The sequence below is a fragment of the Canis lupus genome, chromosome 29 (genome assembly GCF_048164855.1).
Source record: "Canis lupus baileyi chromosome 29, mCanLup2.hap1, whole genome shotgun sequence".
Taxonomy (NCBI): domain Eukaryota; kingdom Metazoa; phylum Chordata; class Mammalia; order Carnivora; family Canidae; genus Canis; species Canis lupus.
In genome coordinates this window covers 39,839,037-39,865,647 of record NC_132866.1, presented here as the reverse complement: position 1 = coordinate 39,865,647, position 26,611 = coordinate 39,839,037, and the positions used below count along the sequence as shown (strand labels likewise).

At 46.5% G+C, this 26,611-nt stretch overlaps 1 protein-coding gene across 1 annotated transcript in view; it reads left to right on the top strand.

Moving 5' to 3' along the window:
• Positions 1-26,611, top strand: part of CHAT (choline O-acetyltransferase) — a 52,879-nt gene that overhangs the window by 13,988 nt on the left and 12,280 nt on the right. Inside the window, 4 exon segments of the mRNA XM_072804754.1 lie at positions 17,603-17,772; positions 20,314-20,414; positions 21,309-21,437; positions 23,885-24,007. Of these exon segments, the coding sequence (XP_072660855.1) occupies positions 17,603-17,772; positions 20,314-20,414; positions 21,309-21,437; positions 23,885-24,007 (523 nt within the window).

Genomic DNA, 26,611 nt, shown 5'->3' with positions numbered 1-26,611 from the left:
TCTCATTTGTTTATTATGCGTGCTGATTATCTGCCTCCCTTCCCTAGTCTCTAAATTCTAGGAGAACAGGGGCCTTATTTGTTTGGATTAACTTTTTAATCTACTTTGCCAAACACAGTGGGGCCCCAGTTATATTTGTTAAATAGAAGAACGAATGGTTACTAATGATAGTAGGTCCCAGGCTTCTTGCCTACCTACCAGTTAATTATTTCTTTATTCAATCATGGGGCACTTACAGAATGCTCAGTCCTAAATCAAGGGCTGCAGGGGCCACAAGGGGGAATGAGAGCTGACCCTGTTCTCACAGACCCAACTACCAAGTTGGAAAATTAATAACTTACCATTAGAAAGTGAGTTAATTCCCTCAGGAGATCATGGTGTAATCAAATCCCACTGTTCTCCCCTCCAGGGACAGAGACAGGCATCAAACAATCGCCTCTGCTTCCAATACAGTTTCCACTTTATTAGCCAGCCAAGCTATCTCCCTGTAGGACTGACAGGGATTGCCTTGAGGTTTAAGTGCTTGGGTTGTGCTAATCGGAATTAATTTGTTAATGGCACTTGATCTGGCTTTCTGAATGGAAGTGCTGTTTCTGAAGGAAGCGTGACAGAGAGGAAGGGCCCACACGCCTCTCCTTCAGAGATCTGATTAATCTGTGTCATCTGCACAGCAGGAAACCAGTCCTTCACAGAGCCCTCCTCCCCAGAGCCTCCCCTACTCATGGAGGGGAAACCATTTAGGAAAGGATTTCAGTATAGATGGCAGCTTGGACTAAATTTGATAGTAAAGATGAAAAGACATGGGTGGGGTCCAGATATACCGCTAAGTAGAAGTACAAGGAGGAAAAGAGAAGTGAGGAAGATTCCTAGATTTTTAATTTAAGCAACCTAGTAGATGGTGGTACCATTCACTGTGATGGGAACCAGGTTGGCAAAGTGGCTACAGAATGAAGCCCTTTCTAAGTATGTCAGGTTTGAGATGCCTTGAGTCATCTAAGTGGAGATGTCAAATTAGATCTATGTGTCTGGAGCTCAAGAGAGAGGTCAGTGCGGAGACATAAATTTGAGAGCTATCAGCACATAAGTGATATTTAGTCATGGACCTGCGTGAGATCATCTAGAAATAGCAGAATGGGTCCTTGGAGGTCAGGTAGAGAAAGATGCAAAGGGGATTGAGAAAGAGCAGCCCATGAAGTCAAGAGCAAACCAGATGAGTCATGAAGATCCAAAGGGAAAGAGGAAGCAGCCAACCACTTGGAATGTTACTGGGAGCTTAGGGAAGAGCTGGACAGAGATGAGACACAGAGCTTGGCAACCCCAAGTAATTGCTGACCTTCACTGAGATCATACTGGGGAGTAGGAAGAATGAATGGTTGTATGCTAGTAAGTATGATCCAACAGCAGGAAGAAATTGATGAAACTGTCAATGAGTAGAATCAGTTAAGCATGGATGACTGTTTTCAGATATTTTGGTATTAAAATAGTAGAAAAATGGGGCAGTTGCTGTGAGAAGATGAGGGTCAAGAAAAGCATCTTTAGTAGGAGAGACAAGTGCATAGTTGTATGTAGACAACTATATTGGAAGTACTCCAGTAAGAGAAATCATTAATGAGGACAAAGGAGAGGAATGGAGGCATGAGATTCTTGCAAAGGCAAAAAGAAATGGAACCCAGAGAATAAGAAGCCTTTGCTTGGTACAGGGGAAACTGAAACCTGGGCCTGCAGTCCATGGGCCTATGGCTGTGGTAGTGGGAATGTGAGGAGGTTCCTGACTGATGGCTTCTGGGTCTCAGATCAGCAGAGCCATGGCCCTGGGTGGAGAGAGGTGGGGGTAGGATTCTCAAGACAAAAGAGAACAATGAAATGGTCTCTTGGAAAACTTGATGAGATTTAAGGATTCTGCTGAGCTCTTATTTAAGGGCTTAGGGGTCATACATTTTAGAAATCAATTTGCTTTGTTTTGCAATTTTTTGCCTCACAATGTACATCTTCTCAGGTTCAGGCAAAGAAAAATGGGTCACTAGGTTCAGCCTTGGTTAGAGAAAATAACCGAGGGAAAGAGGTGTAAGTATGGCAAGGGAATGGTTATAAAGTTAGAGTCTGAAATGAGTAAGGAAGTGTAGTAGCCTGCTTGGTCCACCATATCAAAGTACCACAGACTGAGTGGCTTAAACAGCAGAAATTTATTTTCTCACCATTCTGAAGGCTAAAAGTCTGAGATCAAGGTGTGGACATGGTTGGTTTCTTCTGAGGCCTCTCTCCCTGGCTTGTAGATGACTGTCTTCTCCCCGTGTTTCCCGTGGTCTCCCATCTGTGCATATCTCTGTCCCAATTTCTTCTCACAAGGTCACCAGTTATGTTGGATTAGGGCCTCCCTCATTTTACCTTAATTACCTCAATAAAGATCTCACCTCCAAATACAGTCCTATTCTGAGATACTGGGGAGTTAGGACTTCAACTTGGGGACTTTGAGAGGACACAACTCAGCCCATGACTGGAGGGAAATGAAAGATGGAGGTGGATGATAGATAGGGGGAAGAGGTAGTGATGTCAATGGTTTTGAGGAGTCAATGAGATGAGACATGTTACAGAGGAGGGACAACAGTGTGTGAATCAGAAGGTTGGAAGTGTGGTCAGAGTATGGGATGCTTGAATCTGACACTTCAGAGGAGGTCAGTTCTTGGTAGTGATGAGATCCCAGGTGTGACTGTGGGAGTGGAGGCTAAGGTTAGACAGTCAAAGGTGGGAGATCAAGGGGCTGAGAGAAGAGGGCGAGTGTGGGCTGGGTCCCCCACACAGACATTCCAGCTGCAGGAATGATGGCTGGATTGGTGATGGAGAAGAAGGAGGTGAACCAGGAATCCAGATTGGCATGATGGGGAGCTGTGAGGAAATCAGGGGAATGTAGAGACAAGGGGGACAATGATGATGGGGGTGGGAAGGTAGAAGTCTAATACCTGGAGCTCCAAAGGGAAAACAGGGAGGAGCCATGTAGGATCAGGGACAGGGAAAAATACCATCTACCCCACCTGGCCCTTGGGGGCATGAGTGTGAAGGAAAATATTCTCCTGGAGAGGGCACAGGGAAGTGTGTCCCTCAGGGAGGGCCTCCCTCCTGTTGAGGCAGAGGGTGAACAGAATACTCGCTGAAGAGATTAACACTACAAGGGGACCCTCCATCACTACTCAGATGTCATGAAAGGTTCGAGAAGGGGAAAAGGTGAGGAGTGAGGGATGAGCCCATGCAGGGGACACTGGAGCAGCAAGCATGGGAGTGCTAGCCAGAGACCCAGGGATGGTGGTCATCATTGCAAACAATGCTTCCAAATCCTCAGCCTCTAGGGAGGTACTCTCCTGGTTCTGGGTGTGGTTGTAGGGGCTGGGGTAGGGTTCTGACTAGCCCACAACAGTATCACAGTTAACACCATGGAAAGCTGAAGTCCCAAGGTCTCCACCTTCCTTCCTGGGCACTGGGCCCAGGCAAGTACTGTCCAGCAGGAGGCTTCGACCAAGCTGAGCTCCTATTGTCCTGGTAGAGGTCTGGACCAAGGCACCTGAGCTCACACAAAATCTGAATTCTCACAGGGTCAACTGACAACCAGTGGGGCAATTGATTTTATCAACCCTTTCTTTTTAGAGGGACTGTCTCTGATCCTTCACTCTGCTCCTCAACCAAAACAGCTCCCTCGTCACCCACAGGCTCCTCAGCCTAACCTTCTGCTGTGACAGTGAGAGGGTGGAGCTCACAGAACTGGAGCCAGCTGTCTGCCATAAAGCCTGTGCTCCCCGTCTGTACCCAGGGTCCCCATGCCCCCTAGAGCTCCTGACACAGCACTTTTAACACAGAGCTCTCTGAGACTATGGTGCAGGATAAGTGAGTGTATTGTCATCTCTACCTGCAGCCTAAACACCCACAGCCAACACAGAATAGCCTCCGGGGGATCCAAGGGCTCAGAGACCCGGCAGGACCATCACTGCTCCCCAGAAGACCGTGGTCTTGTTGGGGACACCAGAACAAGCAGAATTGTTAGGACAAGAGCAGACAGGATAAAACCAAAGGAGCGTCTCCACTCCAGGAGTCCTGAGGGAATTTGGGGACCTCATAGCCCAACCTGTCATAGCTTAGGAGGGCTTCCTGTGCCAGGTGCAACATGAGGCTAAGCCCAGGTGGGTTGAGGTGGATGTGACTGGGGCTGGCTGACAACATCAGGATCATCTAGAGAGCCCCTTAAAATAAAGATTCTGGGTTTCCAGGGATTTTCCAGTGGGATAGGAATGAGGCCAAAGAATCTGTATTTTTAAAGTACCTTCATATGTGCAGCCCACGTGCAGCACAGATTGGGACCAACCGAAGCAGATATTAGCAGCTCTGGTGTATGGAGGTACCCCATGATGCTGGCCTTATCCTGGGCCCTGTTGCTCTGAGTCTTCAGTATAGCCCATGAGCTGGGGATTTTTGAACTAGAGGTGCTGAGTGGTGGAATCAGGGCATCTGTCTCCCAAGCCCGAGATCCTCAGGGCCCGGCAGGTGGGGTGGGGCTTCCGGCCTTAGGAAGGGCACAAGTAACCCCTCAGGACCTTCCCTCCCCACAGAGCCTTGGAGCTGCGGCCTTCCTGAACCCAGGAGGACCGACACTGTCATCCTGGCCTGGAAATTTGATTAGACATTCAGCCCCGAGTCTGGAAGACTACAGCGCTTGTCAATTTGTAGGAAAAGGATAGCCAGCTCAGAGAGCCCCCACCCCCACCCTGGAGCCCGCTGGCTTTCCTGGGTGCTGCACCGAGATCCTGCGGGCAGACTTCAGGCAGATGCTTCTGTTTACACAGCGCCGGCAATATTTATCTCCAGCAGCCAATTAGAGCTGAGCCACTGCTTCAAGGTGGGAACTGACAGAAGGCCCCTGAGTCTGGAGAAGGCCTCGGTCATGGTTTACAAGAACCACTCAGGATGCGCATTTTGCTGCTTAAATATTGCCATCCAGAGATAGATAAGTCTGCTGATTTTAAAACCAATTACACATTAGCAATAACAGCCTCTCCTCATTTAATTGGCTCAGAAATACCTCCTGGGCTGCCAAGGCTGACTGCTGTTTTCTTTCCTCGGGGTGGGGGGTGGGGGTAGGGGGTTGGGGGGGGTGGGAGGGGGGGCTGGAGGCTTGGGGGGCGGGCATTGTCTCCCTCTCACAGTGGCAGCAGGAAGGCTCTCCTGTATGCGGGCATCCAGGCCGGAGAGGCCGGTTGCCTGCCTCAGAGGCCTGGGCTTGAGCTGGCTGTCCTTGTATGCCCTGGAGCTGGCTTCCTAGGCTAGGACACGGAGGTGATGGCCCTGGCCTGTGGCCAGGACAGGGAGGGTGTGGAGGAGCTGCAAAGCAGGTGGTCTGGTGCCTGGCTCACAGAGGCTGTTTGCTAAATAATAACTCTTATTAAATTTGAGGAAACATTGTGGGGATGGTTTGTCCAAGTCTCACAACCTCTCTGGAAAAATCTGGTGAGCTGCAAACGGGCACCTGTTGAATATCCATTCCATCAGTGACAGTGACTCGTGGACTCAGACTGAATGGCCTGCACTCCTTGTCCCAGAGCCCTAACCCTCATTAACTCTGGGGTGCTCTTTTGCTTCCCCTGGGCTCCCCACATGCCACATGCTCCAAGTGTGCACACTGTTTTCTTTCATTTCTCCCCAGTAGCCGTCTCTCTGGCCCTCACTTTCCATTTTATGATATTTGGGGTAAAAAGTGGGTGGAAAGTTTTTTGGTTTTTAATCTCATGCCCCTTTCTACTCACCACCCTTCTCCTAATTCTGGAAGTAAGATATCACTTGAAATCTGCCCCTGTGGGAAGGGTGTTTCAAACCCAGAAGAAAGAGTAATACTTAGTTCTTGAATTTTTTTTTCATTAAATTAAACTTATTTGGGTATAATTGTAGATGCACATGCACTTACAGGAAATAATCTCACCTGTACCCCTTTCCTACCATGCTAACATCTTGTAAAATACACAAATACAGTATCACAACAATATTGACATTGACATTAATACAGTCAAGATAGAGAACATTCCCATCCCTGCAAGGATCCCTTATGTTGCCATTTATGGCCACACCCACTTCCGTTCCAACCCCATCCCTCCTTAACCCCTGGCAACCAGGAATCTGTCTTCACTTTCTATACCGTTACTGTTCTAAGAACATTGTATAAATGGAATCGTACAGTATGTACTCTTCCGAGACTGGCTTTTTTCACTTGGCATAATTCTCTGGAGGCTCATCCACCTTGTCCCATGTGTCAATAGTTCTTTCCTTTTTATTTATTCCTTGGTATGAATCACAATGGTTGATACCATTTATCTGTTGAGGGACACCTGAGTGGTTCCTACTTTTTGGCTATTATAAATAAAACTACTATGAACATTACACACACACACACATATAGATGACTTGTGTGATCATAACTTTTTATTTTAGGAAAAATTCCATGAATAATATTGATAGTGGCATGTTTAGTTTTTAAATAAACCATTAAAATGTTTTCCAGATTGGCAGCTGTGCCACTTCACATTCCCATGAGCAATGTATGAGTGATCCAGTTTCTCTGCATCCTCGTCAGCATTTGCTGTTGTTCCTTTTGTTTTGTTTTGTTTTGTTTTAGCTATTCTGATCGGTGTGTAGTAAAATCTTATTGTAGTTTTAATTTACATTTTGCTAGTGACTAATGATGTGGAGTATCTTTTCATAGCTGATTTGCCACCTATATATCCTTTTTGGTGAAATGTCATTTCCTGTCTTTTGCTCATTTTCTAATTAGATTGTTTGGGTTTGGGTTTTTGTTGTTTTTTTACTGTGAGTCTGAGAGTTGTTTATATACATATACTTTTTTAAGATTTTATATATTTATTCATGAGAGACCCAGAGAGAGAGGCAGAGACACAGGCAGAGGGAGAAGCAGGCTCCCTGTAGAGCCAAATATGGGACTTGATCCCAGTACCCTGGGATCATGACCTGAGCTGAAGGTAGATGCTCAACCACTGAGCCACCCAGGCGTCCCATATATATTCTTTACTAGCCCTTTTTTGGCTGTGGTTCTAGATTTTCTCCCAATCTGTAACTTATGGTTTCATCTTCTTAACATGATGTTACAAATTAAGTAAATGTTTTCAGTTTTGATGAAGTCGTTTGTCAATTTTTCTGTTAATGAATCATGCATTTGGTGTCAAGTCTAAGAATTCTTTGCCTAGCCCTAGATTCCAAAGATTTTCTCGTGTATTTTTTCTAAAAGTTGATATTACATCAGTACATTTAAGTTTATGATCCATTCTGAATTAAATTTTTTATAACGTGTGAGGATTTAAAGCCAGGTTTTCTTTTTTTCTTTTTTAAAATTTTATTTGTTTATTTTGTCCATAGGTTTCCAACTGTTCCAGCAACATGTGTTGAAAAGGTCATCCTTCCTCCACTGTATTACTTTCATGCCTTTGTCAAAATCAATTAGGCCTATTTATATGAGTCTATTTTGGGGTTTTCTATTCTCTTCCATTAATCTCTATGCTCATCTCTCTGCCAATAGCACATAATCTTGGTTATAGGCTATATAATAAGTCTTAAAGTTGGATATACTGATTCCTTCAACTTTATTCTTTTTCAAAATTGTTTTAGCTATTCTAGTTCCTTTGCCTTTTCCTATAAATTTTAAAATTATCTTGTCTGCATCTACAAAAAATTTGCTGAGATTTGGATGGAAGCTGTGCTAAACCTGTATATCAAATTGGGAAGAATTGACATCTACAATATGTTGAGTCTTCCTATGCATGAACATAATACATCCTTCCATTTCCTTAGATCTTCTTTGATTCCTTTTATTAGTGTTTTGTAGTTTCAGCATACAAGTCTTTTCTTTTTCAGCATACAAGTCTTATACATTTTTGTTAGATACACTCAAGTGTTTCATTGTTTTGCATCATTGTAAGTGGTATTACATTTTTAATTTTAGTGTTCATGTGCTTGTCACTAATATACAGAAATACAATAGATTTTTGTATGTTTATCTTATATCTTTCAAACTTGCTGAACTAATTTATTAGTTCTAGGAGGTTTGGGGTTTTTTTGGGGGGTATATTCCTTAGAATTTCTACATAAACAATCATGTCATGTGAAAATAAGGATTTTTGCCCCTTCTGATCTGTATCCCTTTTATTCCCTTTTATTGCCTTACTGCTCTGAGCAGAACTTCCGGTACTATGTTGAATAACAGTGATAAGAGTGGGTATCCTTTCTTTTTCCTGATTTTAGGGGAAAGGCATGCAGTTTTTCACCCTTAAAATGATATTAGCAATAGCATTTTTTGAGATGTTTTTTATGAAGTTGAGGAAGTTCCCCCCAATTTTTATTTTTCTGAGATATTATCGTGAATAGATGTTGAATTTTAAAAGTATTGTCAAATCTATTGACTGCATCAATTGACATAATCATGATTTTTCTATAATATGTTAATATCGTGGATTATATAGATTGATTTTCAGATATTGAACCAGGCTTGCATTCCTTTAATAAGCTCTACTTCCTATATAATTCTTTTTATGTGTTGCTTAATTCTATTTGCTTATATGTTGTTCAATATTTTTGTATCTATATTCATGAGGATTGTTGGTTTATAGTTGGTTAGGTGTTGTGGCTTTTTTTCCCCTTATACTGTTTTCATCTTGTTTTGGTATAAGAGTAACGCTGGATTCATAAAATGAATTAGGAAGTGTTCTTTCCTCTTATGTTATATGGAAGAAATGGTATGGATGGCTTTTAATTCTTCTTTAAGTATTTGGTACAATTCTCCAGTGAAAACTTCTGGGCCTAGAGATTTCTTTTTCTGGAGTTTTAAACTTATAAATTCAATTTTCTTAATAGTTATAGGGCTATCCAAAGTATTTATTTAGATATGGTACATTGTGGTAGTTCATATTTCTCAAGAGATTGCTCTATTTCATCTAAGTTGTCAAACTTGTGTCTGTAGAGTTGTTCATAGTATTTCTTTATAATCCTTTTGATGTCTGCAGGGTCTGTGGTGCTACCCCTATTTCATCCTTAATAGTGTTCCCTTCCTCTCTGTCTCTCTCTCTCTTTCTTTTGCAAGACTTGCTAGAGATTTGATTGATCTTCTGAAGAAACTAGCTTTCTTTTTATTGTTTTTGTCTTGTTTTCAATTCTATTGGTTTCCAATTCTTGTTATTTCCTACCTCCTGATAGCTTTATTTTGCTCTTCCTTTTCTAGGTTTTCAGGTAACAGCTTATAGAATTCATTTAAAAATTTTCTTCTTGTCTATGTAAGCAATTGTGCTATACGTTTCTTAGTGCTTTAATTGTGCCCACAAATCTGGATAAAATGTATTTTTATTTTCACTCATTGCAATGTGGTTTTCTTAATTTCCCTTAAGACTTTCCCTTTCTCCTGTGGATTACTTGGAAGAGTATTGTTTGGTTTCCAAATGTTTGGAACTTTTCTTGTTATTTTTCTGTTATTTATTTTTACTTTGCTTTCATACGTTAGAGAATACATTTTATATGATTTCAATTCAATTTGAAGGTGTTTTATAGCCTAGAACATGGTCTACCTTGGCGTATATATTCCATGGGCACTTGAAAATAATGTGCATTCTGCTATTGTTGGGTGGAGTGTTCTATAAATGTCAATTAGATCCTGTTAATTGATAGTGTTGTTGATTTTTTCTATATTCTTGCTTTCTGTCTAGTTGGTCTATCAATTATTGAAAAAGGGGTGTTTAAGTCCCCAAGTATAATTGTGAATTTGTCTATTCTCCCTTCAGTTCTGTCGGTTTCTTCTTCACATATTTTGTGGTATGTTTGTTACATACACACTTAGGATTGCTATGTCTTCCTGGTAGGCTGATCATTTTGTTTTATGTAATGCCCCTCAATGTCTCTGGTAATTTTCTTTGCTCTGAAGCTTACTTAATCTGATATTAATAAAGTGACTCCTACTTTCTTTTGATTAATGTTTGCTTGATGCATCTTTTTCCTATCTTTTACTTTCAAGCAATCTGCATCATTTTATTTGATGTGAGTTTCTTGTACATGGAATATAACTAGGATGTGTTTTTTTAATCTACCTTGTCAATTTCTATCACTGAAATTATTGATATGCTGGGATTTAATGCTGCCATTTTGTTTTTTGTTATCTCTGTTTTTCAAGTCGTGCTTTCTTTTTCCTGCCTTCCTATGAGTTACCTGAACATTTTTTAGAATTCCATTTTGATTTATCATAAGGTTTTTAGTATATCTGTATATGTTCTCTAGTGGCTTCTAAAGGTGTTACTATATATATATTATATATATAGTATATGTGTGTATATATATGATTTATATATAGTATATATAGTATATGTGCTGCCGAAGCGAGCACATATAGTATATATAGTATATGTGTATATATATGATATATATAGTATACAGTATATATATATATATATATATGTATGATTTATCACTGTCTACTGGTGTTGAAGTTTTGCCAGCTTTAATGAAATGTAGAAAGTTTACCATCCCTTACATCCCTTAACTCTCCCATATTTATAATATAATTCTTTTAACTATTTCCTCTAATATAAATTTAGAGCCACATCAGGCAGTGTTATAATTTTGCTTCAATGCTGAAATATAATTTTTAAAAACTCAAAAATAGAATGAAAATTAATTCACTAAAATATTTACTCTTTCTGTTGTTCCTTCTTCCTTCTTGATGTTTCAATGTTCCTTTCTTTATAAAACTTACTTTTGTGTGTGTGGGGAGGGGAGCGGAATTCCTTTAGCTTTTCTTTTAGGGCAGATACTGGAGACAAACTCTCTTAGTTTTTCCTCATCTAAGAATGTCTTGATTTCCCTTCCTTCCTGAAGGATATCTTTGCTAAATATAGAATTCTGGGTGGACAGTACTTTTCTTTCAGCACTTAAAAAAGTTGTGCCACTTTCTACCAGTCTTCATGGTTTCTGATGAGAAATATACCATAATTTGAATTGTTTTTTCTCCTATAGATAAAGCATTTTTCTCTCTCTCTGTGCTTTCAAGATTTTTTTCTTTGTCTTTAGTTTTCAGTAGTTTGACTATGATAATGTCTTGATGTGGATTTCTTTGAATTTACCCTGTGTGGAATTAATGAATCGTGAATCTTTAAGTTTATGTCTTTTGCCAAATTTAGGAAATTTTTGCCATTATTTCTCTGAGTACTTTCTTGCTTTATTCTACTGATGCTATCTGTGGAGCAACTGAGGTGGTGATTACTACCCAATGCAGATGGATATCCCAGCTTCTATCTGAGACCATGCCTTCTCTGATACCATCAGAGACTGACATGCTTCATTACAGACTTGTTACAAGTCTAGGCCCCACTCTGCCTTTGCTGGCATGGAGGAAGGATATTACCTAAAATTTCCTTTCTTGCTAGTTATTCTTTTCCCGGGCCCTTTGACTGAAGAAAGCAGGCTTTTGTTGGATTTTTTTTTTTTTTTTTTTTTTTTTTGTCTACATTTGTTTGTGTTTTATTTTACTGGCTATTTGAGCTCTGGGATATTTTACATAAAACAGAAAACCCGGTGTATTTGTTTGTTAGGACTACTACAACAAAATACCACAGACTGAGTGACTTAAACAACAGATATTTATTTCTCACTGTTCTGGCAGCTGGAAATCCAAAGTCAAGGTGTTGGCATATTAGTTTCTCCTAAGGCCTTTCTCTGTTGCTTGCAGATGACCAATGGTCTTTTCTCTGTGCACACATGCGTCTCTTCCTCTTCTTATAAGAACAATGGTCATATTGGTTTAGAGCCTCACCTTTATGACCTCATTTAACCTTAACTACCTCTTTAAAGGGCTCACCTTTAAATACAGTTAAAGCTTCAACAGGTAAATATTGAGGATTAAAGCTTCAACAAATGAATTTCAAGGTGGAGGAGACACAATTCAGTCTAGAACAACCAAGGAACTCACCATCATTTTGTTCCTTGGGTCCTGAAGTCCCTAGCCCTTCTCTCTCCATCTTTCAGAGTCTTCTTATGTTTGTTTTAAATATAATGTCCAGGGGTTTTAGTGGAAGTGATAGAGAAAAGTCTACTTGATGTTCTTGGAAGCAGAAGTTCCTCCTTTTTGAGCTCTTTAAAGAGGTTTTTGTGACTCAGATAAAAGCAGTTCTGATTTGCAAGAACCAGATTTCACTGGGCAAGAAATACTTTTGCTGAAAGTATTTCCCCATAGCCTCTGACGACTGGGAGCATAAAGATTATTCCATAAACCATAGAGTAGTAGAGCGGAACATGGGATGTGTGATGGCAGTTTCCCATCCCAAAAGGAGATACAATCCCTTCATCTGGGGAAGAAAAATCCTCAGATGGAATTGACAAAGGTTTAAAAGATCTAAACCTCAGAAGAGGAGCCTAGTGTTTCCATTTCCCTAGACCATGTGAGGCAGGACAGTAAGAATCTGACTTGAGCCAAACTCCCAGGTGATCAACTGGAGAAGGCAAGTGTCCAAGACAGAGCTGTGTGTGTGTGCTCATGGTCATAGTCTGTAAGCTTTCAGTCTTTAACGGAAGCTCCAGGGTCCTCCAAGGCCTTGTGGCCTCTGGAATTTCCGCATCACCAAAGCTATCAACTCTCCAGGCATGGGTGGCAGAGCAAGCTCCTCCTATTACTCAACTCCAAATTCTCACTATTAAGCAGGGGCTCCTTGAGGAAGATTGATTTACTACATTAAACGAGCCTCTGTGTGCTCGATGAGAATGTCACAAGACAAACGGCTCCTGCTGCATGCCTCCAGCCCACCGCCCCCTGTTTCCATTACATTTGGGCCAGAGTCATGGTGGATGAGTTTGGTGTAGTTCATTTTCTGCCTTACATGATAAACTTGTCAGCCTTTGACCGATCAGCTACTTGTATGCAGGGAGTTCATTTGCAAGGCCACCTGGCATCCCAGCTCGGCAGTCCTGCTCCCATTTCATCCTGCCTAATGAGCCAGGACCTGGTTACTATTGGTTGGTGCTGAGCTCTGGGGCCCTGCACAACCTGCACGTGATGATGATGGCTCAGTCCCTCCTTGGAGGGCCTTCTCTCCTGCCTGGAGGTGGCTGGGGCACGGATGCCTAGGAAGCTGTCCTTGTTTGCTGTCAGCTTTGTTTGTCCAGCTGGGAGGGAGTGTGCCAAGCCTTCACTCTCCTGCCCAAAGGATGTGTTAGGTCTATTCCCCAGCATCCTGACTAGACAGGCCTGCTATGGGTTTCCTGGAGGAGCTATAGCCTGCCCACTCCACATTGGCCTTGAAGCTGTTACTAAGGAAATTTTAGTTAGGCAGATACTCAGCCAGGGGTCTCAGAGCTCACTGAGACCTGATCAACAGGGCCTAGATGTGCAGCACTGGGGCTGCCAATGATCCCTTAACTGCCCACAAGGCCCACATCCTCCCCAAACTGCTAGGCATCCTAGACTGCTCTGACCACATCAGCCCCTGCCCAAGATACTTTGGTGGCTTCTTGTCATTGCTCATGAAGTCCACTTCCTGATCCTGCTATTCACAGCCCTTGATGATCTGTCCCCAGCCTGGGCATTGAGGTTGCATATCTGGGATCAAGTCTAACTCCCTCAATTTGTTGGATGCAAGGTGTTTAGCTTCTCTGTGAATGGGGATGATAAAATTATTATATCGTGTTCATCAATATGAGGACTTAGATTGATGCCAGGCATGTAGTAGATGGTCGACAAAGGTTAACTAATAGCATCACTTCACTGCATTCTTCAACCTCACCTAAATCCTTTATGCCTTCACCTATAATGAACTGCAGCCAGGGGTGGTCTTCTCACCCACAAGCTCTATCCACAAGCCCGGGTGTCTACACCTTAGCCCTCAGAACCTTTTCCAGCATTGTTATCTCCTGACATGCTTCTCCCTTCCTCTCTTCCCATTTGAATTTGATCCCAGCCTGGCCAAGGACTTCTCATGCTCTGAAGTCACCAGCCAGCCTGGGAGCCCAGAGGAACCCCCAGAATAGCACACAGGGCAGGATCAGGCACCAGAACCATTGGCAGGGACTCCTATTGGAGCAAAGAGGACCAGGGCTGGGAGCCTCACAAAGGATAAGGAATCCCTTCTCTATCTCCATCCTCTCCCAACCTCTCGCCATCCCCCCATCCTATGAGACTCCATGCCCCAAAGCCTCAAGCCCACTGGACTCCAAGATTCCTTCTCTGAGCGTGGACACAAGTCTCAGCCTCACCTGTCCATGGACACTTTCCTGTACCCACGTGGGCAACTGAGGCGCCACCCTCTGCAAGTTCACAGACATGGGGGAGGAGACTAGATCAGGGCTTCTGGGGCTGGACTGGCAGTGTTTGAAACATGGGGATGTCTGAAGTCAGCAACAGGGTCATGTGCTGTAGGAGCATGCACAATGTAGTAGGAGACAATGGGTACAGAGGGGACTGGTCCAGCCCTGGCCCCAGGTGCTGTACGAGGCCAGCCTGATGAACAGAGCAGAGGTTCCTTGTCTGCATTGAATAAGCAACTGGCATGCTCTGGATGTGAGGAGTTCTGGAGGGCAAGAGCTCTGTCTGGGCTGTTCCTACCTACATCAAACATAGGGTCAGCCCTGTTAGAGGATCGAGGAGCTTGGGAGGGGTTTATGAGTGGAACTTTGATAGGCAGAGAAAGAGAAGAGCCCCTATCCAGGAGACATCCTATGCTACGATGAAGAGGTGAATGAGCCCAGGTGTCCAGAGAATGGTAGGAAGCATGAGATCCCTGCAGAGATTCAGGGGAGATGACCCTGAAGGGGCAGCATGGTGAGCCATGGAGCCCAAAGGGCCCTATTTAGACACAACCTCATGGGGAGTAGAAGTTATTTCAGATTGAAGATGGTGACACAGTGATTACACCACACTTGAGCAGAGGGAAGGGGAATTTCCCTAGAGCATCAACCAGGTTACCTTTACCTTTAGATCCTGAAGTCATGGCCTAAAGCCTTGGAGTTGATCAGACTCCAGGAAAGCACAAGAGGCCATGCAGAAGATAATGAGTCATCCTGGCCCCATCAGGATCAAGGAGGGTGTGTCTTGAAAATATAGTGCTCTCCAAGCCCTCATTCTACACAGGAAATGGGGAACAGATGACCCAATGCTGGGCTGGCTTGCTCTTCATTCTCCTCAGAGCAGAAGGCTTTCTGTGAGAGGGATTTGCAAGAAGTGGGAGGAAGGATATGGGTGGGGACTAGAGATTTTGTTCACATGAGATTACGCATGGATACCTCTCATGAACTGGAGAAACCACATGGGCAGAGCAGGGACCAGCAGAGGTGGGCTTAGCATTGTGTGCCTAGCACATGTTGAGGAGGCCCAGGGAAGGGTCTTAGGGACTGCCCCACTCAAGGCTGACTGCACTGGGAGGGGGAAGTCACCACATACCCCAGGGAGGGTCAATGTGAGGCCAAGAGCAGAGAGGAACAGACAGGACCTCATCGAAGGCCACCCTGGGTCCCTAGCTAGACATAAGGAAGGACAGGCTCCCATTGGCAGTGTCAGACTGTGTATGGACTTGGCCTCTCACTGCCTGAGGAAGGTAGTGTTGTGCCTGGCTCTAGCCCACAGGCAAGACCAACACTGATGCTGGGGGTGTGGAAGCCACACCTGCTCCCACATGTTCCCTGGACTTCAGGAAAGCAGATTTCAGATGGCTGTGAGAGATTATGGGCTTTTTTTCTTTTTTCCCTTTGGCTTGAGGCTCTGGAAGAAGAGAAGCCTCCAGAGCCAGGGACTCTGACAGAGGCAGTTCTGACTCAGCAGGAAGTGGGATCCCAGTCAGGAGGGGAAGGGCAGGAGCAGGGCGGTGGGGGGTGGGGGGTGCCTGGGCTTGGGCTGACTACAGTAAATAGAAGGGTCAGCACTCAGGACCAGGGCCTGCCCAAGTGCCTGCCTTGATGGGACAAGAGGGAGCAGGGAGGGTCCTGACTGTCATCTTGGGGGACTCCTCAGCCTGAAGAATGTTTCTCTCTGACAAATGGCCTCCTGGACAGGGACCTTGAATTTCAATACCTACAGGGACCAAGGGGGTTGAATGAATGAGAGAAGACTATGGTAAACCAAGGATGCAGCTTCTCAGCTCCAGCTAAGTCTTGCGGTAGGAGAACGTGCACCCAACATCACCAGATGGGTCAGTTAGGATTACATTTGGCCACATATGACAGAGGACACAAAATAATAGTGGCTTAAGGAAAACAGAGGTTTTTCTCTCTCTCTCTCATGTGTACCAGAAGTAAGTCACCCAGAGCTGATACATGGTGGCTAGGGTTCTTCTATCTCCCTGCAAGGGTGTGGCCCACATCCATATGATCCAAAATGGAGGCTAGAGGTCCAGCCATCACACCTGTGTCCCAGCAATGAATAGAGGAAAGTGGGAAGGGCAAAGAAGACATGCTAGTTATTTTTAAGTAAGTCTCTTGGAAGCTGTCATATAGTGTTTCTAAATTTTGTTAGCAGAATTTCTATGTGTGGCTTCCCCCTAAGGGAAGCTGGGCAATGCAGCTTTAGTTCTGGTTCCCCTGTGCCAAGCTAAAACTGAGCACTCCATAACTCAAGGGAGAATGGGTATTGCCATATGCAGCTAGCAGTCTCTTCCCCACAGTGCACCCTTGCTTCCAAATACTTTGCACCCCATCTTCCATGCATAGGATGCTCTGAGACTTGGCAGGGACTTGGTAACCCTGCACCTCATCCTGTAACAGCATCCAGCCCTAAAGTCTGGTAGAGGAGGTGATGGAGGTGGAGGAGGCTGCCCATCTGGCTGGCCCAGCTCTCTTCAGGGAGGAACCCTGTACCCAATTGTCCCCCATGGAGAAATCAAGCAGCCTTGGTGGCACATCTCTGGCACAACTCAGTGGCTCCTAGCCTATTTGTCCTGAGGAGTTCCACATGCCTGAAATGACCCAAATGGGCTCACGTGGATATGGCTTTGGGGCAGCCTGGCCCTTCCATCTGCACTCTGCATTGAAATAGTTGCTGAGGTGGCAGGAGGCTGGGAGAGCAAGACTTTGACTCCTTTACTTCAGCTTTTCATATGAAGAGGACTGATTTTTAAATTTCAGCACCTAATATTTAAAAATTTTAGTTCAGGACCCAGATGCAGCTCTCAACTGGTGCAGTGGTAGGGGTGGGGGGGTATCAGGGAGCAGTACTGTTGGATGGAGGAATTGGAGCTCCTCCCCTGGCAAAGGCTGGCCTGAGGGTCTAATGTCCATGCAGAAGGCCCCCCATGAGTCCCTTCATCCTGGAAGGCAGGTCCAGCGACCATCCATCTGGGGAAGATCTGGCCACAGCTAAAGAGTGAGTGGGATTCTTGCAGAGACCATGACAGTAAGCTGGCTGCTGGGATTAACACAGAAGTTCAGGACAGTCTGTCTGATTTCATGGCCCACCCACTGGATTTGGGAGAGAAGTCAGGTCAGGACTGACTCAAGGGCTGGGTGTCCATGTGTGTGCCTGCCTGTGCTGTGTGAGGTTCTGTGGAGGGGACCTCAGACCTGGTTTGGAGGGTAGGTGCTAAGGCCTTGTTTGCCTGGCCTGCAGACTCCACCAACCGGGACGCCCTGGATATGATTGAACGCTGCATCTGCCTCGTGTGCCTGGACGCCCCAGGAGGTGTGGATCTCAACGACACCAACAGGGCGCTCCAGCTCCTTCATGGTGGAGGCTGCAGCAAGAATGGGGCAAACCGCTGGTATGACAAATCCCTACAGGTAAGCTTCCCCAGTGGCTTGGCCAGGGGTCTGAGTCAGCAGATGCTCACTCCCTGGCCTATGCTGCATCTGGGGCCAAGGGAGCTGAAGGCACTGGAAATGTGCCACTGGTATCAGCCTCTGGACTGGCCGGAACTCTTCTCAGGAGCAAGTGACCAAACCCAACTCAAACTCCCAACCTTCCTGTAGCCTGGGCCAGGAGTGTGGACCTCTGGGTCAGAGCTGGGGCTCATTCCCCATCTCCCAGCACACACTGTAAGGTGGGGGTATCCTGGGGGCCCGCTCAACACTTCCTCAACACATTCAGCAAGAATCATGTCTGATGCCCAGAGAGGCCAGCTTTTCTGAATCTCCATCGCTCCTACCTGCTGGCCATTTCAACACACTACATTCCATCCCTGAGAAGTAGGACAGTCCAGCATCTCCATACAAGGAAAGTCATAAAATGAAATAAAGCAATTCATATATTTTTCATTCTCATGACATCAATTCAGAAACATGACACTCAGTTTGACCTGGAGAAAAATACTCCAGCAGGTGCAGGTGAGGTTGAGGTTGGGTCCATTCTTTTCTGTTCCTCCAACCTTTTTTCTCCCCTGTGTCAATCCTGAATTGAACCTTGTTTATTTTTAAAGCCACCCCACTTTCATAATGACCACATTAAATAGCCAACGATCGCTATGCTTTGGGCTAGTATCTCTCCCACCAATAAACAACATTTCATTTTTCTCTTTCTCTGGCCCCTATATGCTTTTTATTGGTTTGCATATTGATTCTACTATTTCTGATGAGTTCTCTTGCTGCTGTGCTGGCTATTTTAGCCTCCACAGTGGTGCTAATGGCTTGTTATCTTTCATGGAGCAGCTATGGGAATGAAATGATATAATGGAAGTACAGAACCAGAAACATAGCAAGCCAGGGTAGTGGTTTTCTTTTCCTCCCTTTTGTTGCAGTGGCAAGAACAGAAAAGCACTAATGCATGAGTGGGCACAGTCTTCCCCTCCTGCCTCACATGGGTGACTGTGCCCACCCCTGGACTCTTTTCAGAGGCAGGACAGATGATCAGATGAGCTGGGAAAGCCAAACAGGCTCCATGGACCTGAACTGAAAAGATCAGGAGCTAGTCTCAGGATGGAAAAGCAGAGGACATTGGGGAAAAAGAGAAAAGAACCTGCAAGGATCAGCCTTGAGAAAGACCATGTGGGGAGGTCGTTTAAAGAGTAGGAGTAGGGATCCCTGGGTGGCGCAGCGGTTTGGCGCCTGCCTTTGGCCCGGGGCGCGATCCTGGAGACCCGGGATCGAATCCTACATCGGGCTCCCGGTGCATGGAGCCTGCTTCTCCCTCTGCCTATGTCTCTGCCTCTCTCTCTCTCTCTCTGTGTGACTATCATAAATTAAAAAAAAAAAAAAAAAGAGTAGGAGTAAAGATTCGGGCACACTATATACACTGGCACGTGAGGGACCGGAGAAGACATCAGGGGAGTCAGCTCACATGTGTTTGACTGTGCCAGTGCCCTAGAAGAGCATCAGTAAGAATGCCAATAGCTTGTTTGTTTGCTGGTTTGTTTGCGGATGGTGGACTAGACTCTCTTGCATGTGACGCTGTGCTGAGCTGAACTATGGGCAGCCTCACCTTATCCAGGTCATACATTAACAATCAAATCTCACATTCTCATTATTTTTTCCCAGCATTTCTGTATGTGCTGAGTATGTCCCTTTTTGAAGTTAGCTAAGTACAAAGGCTGTGGACCTTTCCTATACCTTCTCTCCAATCCTCCTATCAATCCTGTGAACTGGGTTTTATTGGATCCATTTTCAGTGGGATCACACTGAAGCCAGAGAGCTGAGATGTCTTGTTGAAGATTTCCCAGCTGCCGGGGTGTGTGGCAGACCTGGAGTCCAGGTCCCTGAAGGGAAGCCCAGGCAGCAGTTAGTGGAGCATCCTCAGAACACCTTTCCTTCACTCCCTTCAAATGACAGTTCATTTCTCCCTAGGAATCTGCACACCATCCAACTTGGATCATTACCTCTCATTCACTCATTCAACCAAGTTACTGAGCACCTACTACCAGGTAGACCCTGGTCTAGATCCTGGGAATAAAATCAATGGTGGCTAAATGCACAGGTTCCATTTAGACACATGATCACACAAGGCTGTGTAGGATTGTGGCCCTGTTACACACCATGAGGGGGAAACAGTACTTAAGCCAAAGGAACTTGCCCATGAGCTAAGGAAAGTGTGCACAGCTTCAGTGTGAGCTCTTAGGAGTCACTGGGCTCCTTTAGTCACAGAACTTTGGCCTCCGGCCTCACTGCCCAGATCATGTCTGGGAAGGCGGTGACATCATAGAGCTATCTTGAGGCCATATTCTCAGGTCATGGCAATTTCATATAGCATTCTTTTCCAGAGATAACATGCTTTGGTATCCTTGGAGGAGAGATCCCCCTTAGAGGCCTGGAAGACCTGGCCTGGAACCAAGGGGCTAGTCTGAAATGCAGACTCTACCTAAGATCCACTCACCTTTTTCTTCCTTGTTGCAGTTTGTGGTGGGACGAGATGGCACTTGTGGCGTAGTGTGTGAACACTCCCCATTTGACGGCATCGTCCTGGTTCAGTGCACAGAGCATCTGCTGAAGCACATGTGAGTCTGGGGGCAGGGCCCCTCAGCAGCAGCCATGGGAGGCAAAACCAGACTGCCAAGGGGCCTCCAAGCTGACCAAGAAAAATGTGGGTGGCCACCGGGGGGCTGCATTAGTCTGGAAAGTGTCTTAGCAAAAGATGGATTTGAAAACCAATTTGACATCATATACTTTTATCTGCCACAGACAGAAGGGGCAGACAGGACCACAGTGAAGGCAGTGAGGGGAAGCATGGCCAAGAATTCTCAGCCAAAAAGGAACGTCTGCTTTGGCCCAGGGAAGCCCAGATCCATACCTAGCACTTGTTCTGAGTCAGAGCTGGGCCGATTGTTGATCCAGCACAAAGGAGGGGAGGTCTCTGAGCTGCACCTCCTCCATCTCCTTGGGCTGGACCTTCCTCCCTAGCTTCCAAGCTGGCTGGACTGAGTGCTTCTTATCCCTTAAACACACTGGGTTCCTTCCAACAATTTGTGTTTTGCTCATTCCCTCCTGTCCAGAATCTTCTCCCTGAATCTAAGTTCTAAATCTCTTCCATGCTTTAGGAACTCTTTAGAATCCCTAAAAGCCCATACCAGCCCTCATAGACAAAACAACACAGTTTGCTTCTTCAATTTTTCTCCAACTGTTTCCTAAGTGTCAGTTGTAGAATGTGGTGGAGCAGGAAACGTGAAAGTAAACACCAGGCTCTGGAGTCAGGTGGAACTGGCCGGAATCCTGGCTGTGCCATGTGCTTATTTGGGTGGCATCTCCGACCAAGCGTCAGTCTATTTATCTGTGCAGTCGATCCAGGGGGCAGCTCACTGAAGCTCCACCAGCTAGGAGGACTGCAGAGGGCAGGAACTGCTGCCTGCAGCCCCCAGCTCCGGCTTCAGGTGGTCGCCTCTTTGTGCCAGCAGGGTGAAGAGTGGCAAGAAGCTGGTCCGAGCCGACTCTGTCAGTGAGCTCCCGGCCCCTAGGAGGCTGCGTTGGAAATGCTCCCCAGAAATTCAAGGCCTCTTAGCCTCCTCGGCGGAAAAACTTCAACGGTAGAAAGTGCAAGTCTCTTTGAGGGTGATGCTCTGGGGTCACCCCATGTCCACCCCCACCCCAGGCCCCTCCAGTGGGGATGATGAGGCACCCTGGAAGCTTCCCAAGACCCCAGCTCTTCTGCCTCCCCTCGCCTGCCCCCTCATGGAAATGTTAGTCAAACTAAAGGGGAGTTTAACTCTTGGGGAAATAACATTGCAGAGGTCTCCATCATTTCCATAAAATGCAAACATGGAGCTATTTTTTCATGGGTTTCACCTGCCTGAGCAGAGTCAAGGTGAGGAAATCATTCCCTTGCTTTCGGGGGGAGTAATAAACAACTGGTTTGAATAGGTCATTTGAATCCAAGCTATTTCAATTTGCTTGAACTTATACCGCAACTAGACAAGGGGGCCTTTCTCCCCAAGGGCTGAGAGGCAGTTCAGACCCCCGCGCAGGAGAAGGGGACCTGCAGGAGCACAGTGGCAGCTGCAGGCTGGCAACTAGATTAGATCTGGCCCTTGGTTGTTCATTCCCTCATTCAGTCAGCGAACAGCATTCATTCATTCATTCATTCACTCATCAAACATGTGAGTGTGCCAGGACTATAATAGAAAGGCTGAGGACACAGAAACGAATATGCCACGGAGCCTGCCCTCCACACTGCAGTCCCCCAAACTAAAACATGTGTGACACAGTAAGCGCCCAAACCAGAGAGAAAGGCATACAGGCCCGAGCCCACAGAGGACACAGGAGTGGAATTCCACCAGGACACTGTGGGAAGGCTTGGCAGTAATGGGCTTTGAGGGATGATAGTTCACGGTGCGGGCAGCTGGAGAAGAGGCAGAAAGGCAGCTTGTTCAAGCTTGTCCAGGTTCATAGAGGATCCAGGCTGTTTTTGAAACCAGCATGTGAGAGAATGGCCGGAACAGAGGCACTAAAGGGAAGTTGAGGCCACGTTGTGAAGAGCTGTGCTGGTCTTGTGTTATGGGGAGGAGCCCCTGCGGGAGCTTCAGGGAGCCAGTGAGGAGACTGTGGGAAGAGCACGGGTGAGCGGGAGCGATCATGGTCAGGCTCGGAGGGCAGGGAGGACAAGTCTGCTGCAAGCTGCTGTGGGGGCTGGCTGGCTGTGGCAGGAAAGTCGGAGAGACCTTGGCTGTTCATCTACAAATCGTGCTAATATCCAACCTTACAGGGCTATTCTTGGGATGAGCAGCCCTCTAGGAGAGTGGGTTGGTGGGCGGGCCAGCCCGGGATGGAGAAAGGTGCCCACTCTACTTTCAGAGATCTGAGTGGGGCCCCTAAGGTTCTCTTTCCAGAGCTGGAGAGCCAAGAGAAGCCTGAAAGTGGGAAAGCAGGAGGAGCTGCCTGAAGGGGCTGAGTGCACAGTCTGAGCAAGAGGTTTCCAGGTGTTTGTGTGACCATGAGCTCAGCCTGTCCAGGGACAGTCAGCTAGAAGGCTGGGGACTGAGGGATGAGTCTCCCTAGGTCCCCTGAACCTGGCACGGCCGCCTGAGAGCTCAGCTCCCATGAGGCAGGGGGAATAATTCAAGGAGAGCATCTGAGTCCTGAGGAAGTATGTGAGTGGAGGGTTGGGGTTGCCTACCCAGGGCTCTGCATTCACATACAGCCAGTGGACAGATAGTGTGGACCCTGCCAAATGTTGCCCCAGTGGACAGTCAGCCCAGAGCCCAGCCTCATCATGGGGGAGAGACCGGTCAATATTGGTAGGGGGAGATCAGTGCTCAGGGGTCTCAGTGGAGACTCAGGGAATCGACCTATTATTCTGACAGTGACTCATGGGCAGTAAAGACCTGGGAAGCTCAACAGTAGTTTCCAGGTAAAATGGGTTCACAGTTACCAGCAAAGCCCAAATGAGCAGCCCTTGCAGTGGTGACCTTGACCACCAGGGAGGCTCCAGGCATTTCTTCTCATAGAACAACAGGGAGGACTCTTCTGAAGAGATAAGGCTTATCTGAGAAATGGGCTTTTCCTTGGGCAAAAGTGGTGTGTCAAGTCTGCAGAATGGCCAGGATGCCAAAAGAATCAGGATGTGAGACAAACACCTTCCTAAACAGATGCATTGCCTCTTTCAGGCCCACTTCTGTGAGCAATGGGCTTCTAGGATTTTGTTTGTGGGCAGTGTTCTCCCTGCCCATGCAAATGTTTCCCAGGCCCCAGTGCCCCCAGGCCCCTCCCTGCCCCCAGCCACCCCCACCCCCTACCCCCAGAAGCAGGGCCACTGCCCTGCCCAACGAAGCCTCCTCTTCAGCTCAGAGGAACCCTGATCTGGCATGCCATCTGCCACTTCCGTATGTCAAGGCCTGTCTCTGACACCTGCTATGTTCCTGGTGGGCAAGGACCGTGTCCTCGAGAGTCATAGATCAAGCTTGAGCAACTTGGTTAGACTTTGCAGTGTGTGCATTCTATTTTGCATGTAGTAGCATCTCTTCTGTTTCTTCCACAGAATAGTAAAGAATCTCGACTTCACTGTTTACAAGTTTGACATCTTCGGGAAAACATTCATTAAGAAGCAGAAATGCAGTCCTGATGCCTTCATCCAGGTGGCCCTCCAGCTGGCCTTCTACAGGTGAGCAAAGCCTGACAGCAGAATGACTCTGCTCAGGTGGGCTGCCTGACAAACTGCTCTAGACTCTAGAGACTAGAAGCATCCTGGAGGGAGGAACGACTTTCTGTGAGCTTAGAAGATGGGACAACCAGGGCAGGCTGCATGGAAAGAGGTGCCACCTGAACTGGGATTCAAAGTGTGAATTCAATCCCAGAAAAGAGAAGGAAGGACTCACAGTCAGGAAATTGCCCAAGCAAAGGCCCATGTGCACAGAGCTCAAAAAGCCGGAAAACTGAGCTAACAAGGTGGGCAATGGAGACTGCTCCTGCTCCTGTCCTCACCCAGCCCACGTTGGCCCCTGTAGCTGTGCCCTGTTTCTTGATAAGGACATGGAACCACCATCCCCCTGTGGGTCAAGTCAGAGAATGTGAACTCATCCTTGATTCATCCCTGTCTCTCCTCTCTCACCCATGCCACCCCCATGTTCTTCCTCCAGATGTCTCTCAGACCCACCCTCTATCTTCCAGCTCCATGGCTACTGGCCCTCTTCCTAATCAACTCATGCTTGCTTAGCTGCAGCATGTTCCCCCAGGGAGCTCTGCTTCCCATGCTCAGCTTCATGAATCATAGCCTTTGAAATATGCAAATCAGATTCTATCACTTACCACTTTGAACCTTCCCAGTGGCTTCCCACCCTGTGCAGAACAAAGTCCAGGTTTAGAAAGGCTCCCTGTGAACTAGTCTCTGCTGGGCCCTGCTCCCAAGCTCTCTCCTGCCTCCAGCCCTTTACTCTGGCTATGCCTCGGTGCACCCACCCACCTGCTGCCACCACCACTCTTCACATGCCAGCTCCTCCCATCCCTCAGGTCTTTGCCCAGAGGGTGTCAGCCCTCAGAGGCCTTCCATGACCCATTTACCTAAAGCAGCCACCTCAGACCCCCTCACCACCCAGCTTTCTGGCCTATCACATTGTTCTCTCTTTTTCTTTCATGGCAGTTGTTGTTCATGTGAGCTACCTTGTTCATTGATTTGTCAATTTTGTTTTCTAGACCATTTCTCCCAAACCTGACCCTCTGGGTATCTCACACACCAGGCATAGAGTAGGTATCAGGGACTGAGTCACAGACCTGAGAAGACACTACAGGAGTATTATCTGGGGGTGACACAGTCCGGTCTGTGCTTTAGAAAAATCTCTCTAGTGGTAGCTCTGTGTTGGGGGAGAGAAAAAAGTAGAGATTGAAGACAAGGCAGGAAGGCCAAATGGTCTTTTATAGGAGACTTAAACTAAAATGCACAGTAGATCATCCTCAAGACAAGGCTGATCCTGTTGGTTCCACTGTTCCCAAAGCAACAGCTCATACACTGGCACAGGACCCCACCAGGACCTGTTTTTATTTTGCATATATGGGGGCAGAGGGAGCATAGAGTGACCTTGCAATAAGGCCAGGGCAAGGAGGTCTCACTAGTGAGCAGATAGCACCCATGTGGGCACAGCCACTCTGAGCACTGGGACTCCTTGGAGAAGATTGATGTCACTCCACCTGATCTGTTCTTGTGGTGGAGACACAGTGATCCCACTGACATTGAGCTGTGGCAGCACCTGGTGTCTAGAACCATGGTCTCCATTCTCATACTGGCATGTGGCTGAGATGGGCCATGACGTCCAGGTCCTGCTGGAACCTGTTCCTTCAGAGAGCATTTCAGTTCCAGAGATAGGAGGGGCTAGTGGACCTGACTCAGAGCACCGCCTCCTCCACCCTCAAGTGATCTCTGTGGCACTCGACTTGGCCAACAGTGGACATGGCCAGAGGCTCCTGGGCTCAGCCAACAGCCAAAATAGGATCTGCTTTCATTAGAGAACATTCTTCAGAGTCCAAGCCATAACAACAACAAAAAAAATTTTTTTTAATCTGCCCCTAGATTCAGCAGAAACCTGAAAGCTGCCTAAATTGAGGTTGATCAGTGACTGGCCAATGATTTCCTCTACTTTTGTGCTCAGCATGGCATTTGCCTCCAGGGGCCATAGAGATACAAGAAGTGAGCTCCTTGCCAGAGTCCTTCCTGGAGGAGGAAGGAGACAGAGGTGTACAGAAAGTTATTCACGTTCTCACCAAGATACAATGTCAAGCACTGTGCTGAACCACACTTGGCCCTCCTCCTCCTAGAGCTGACCCAACATGGGAGATACATGCCCCAATGAGGCCAGCATGCAGGACCATGACTTGTGTGTGATGTTACGCTGTCACTACCCCTCTGTGATTCTGTGTCTTTCTCCTGCCCACCACTAACACCAAAGACTTTACTGACTGATAAGAAAGATGTGTGCCAGGCAGGTGTGCAAGCCTTGGAGTGCTCACTTGGTTCACATGCCTAAGCAACGGACTCTCCCTAGCTGGTGTGGGGAGCCTGTCACAGACAACGCGGAGGAGAGGCACAGCCATGGCACCCATGGGTCTGTTGGAAGCTCAGCTGCCCCGGGTCAGGCTGGTCTATGCAGCATTCTCCACTCATGATCACTAAAGCCCCCTCCCTGCCTCAATCCACAGGTCATGCTTGAATTATTCTAAATAAAACAAGATTCCCTCAAGGGTATGAATGATTAATTACACAAGTATTCCATTCTGT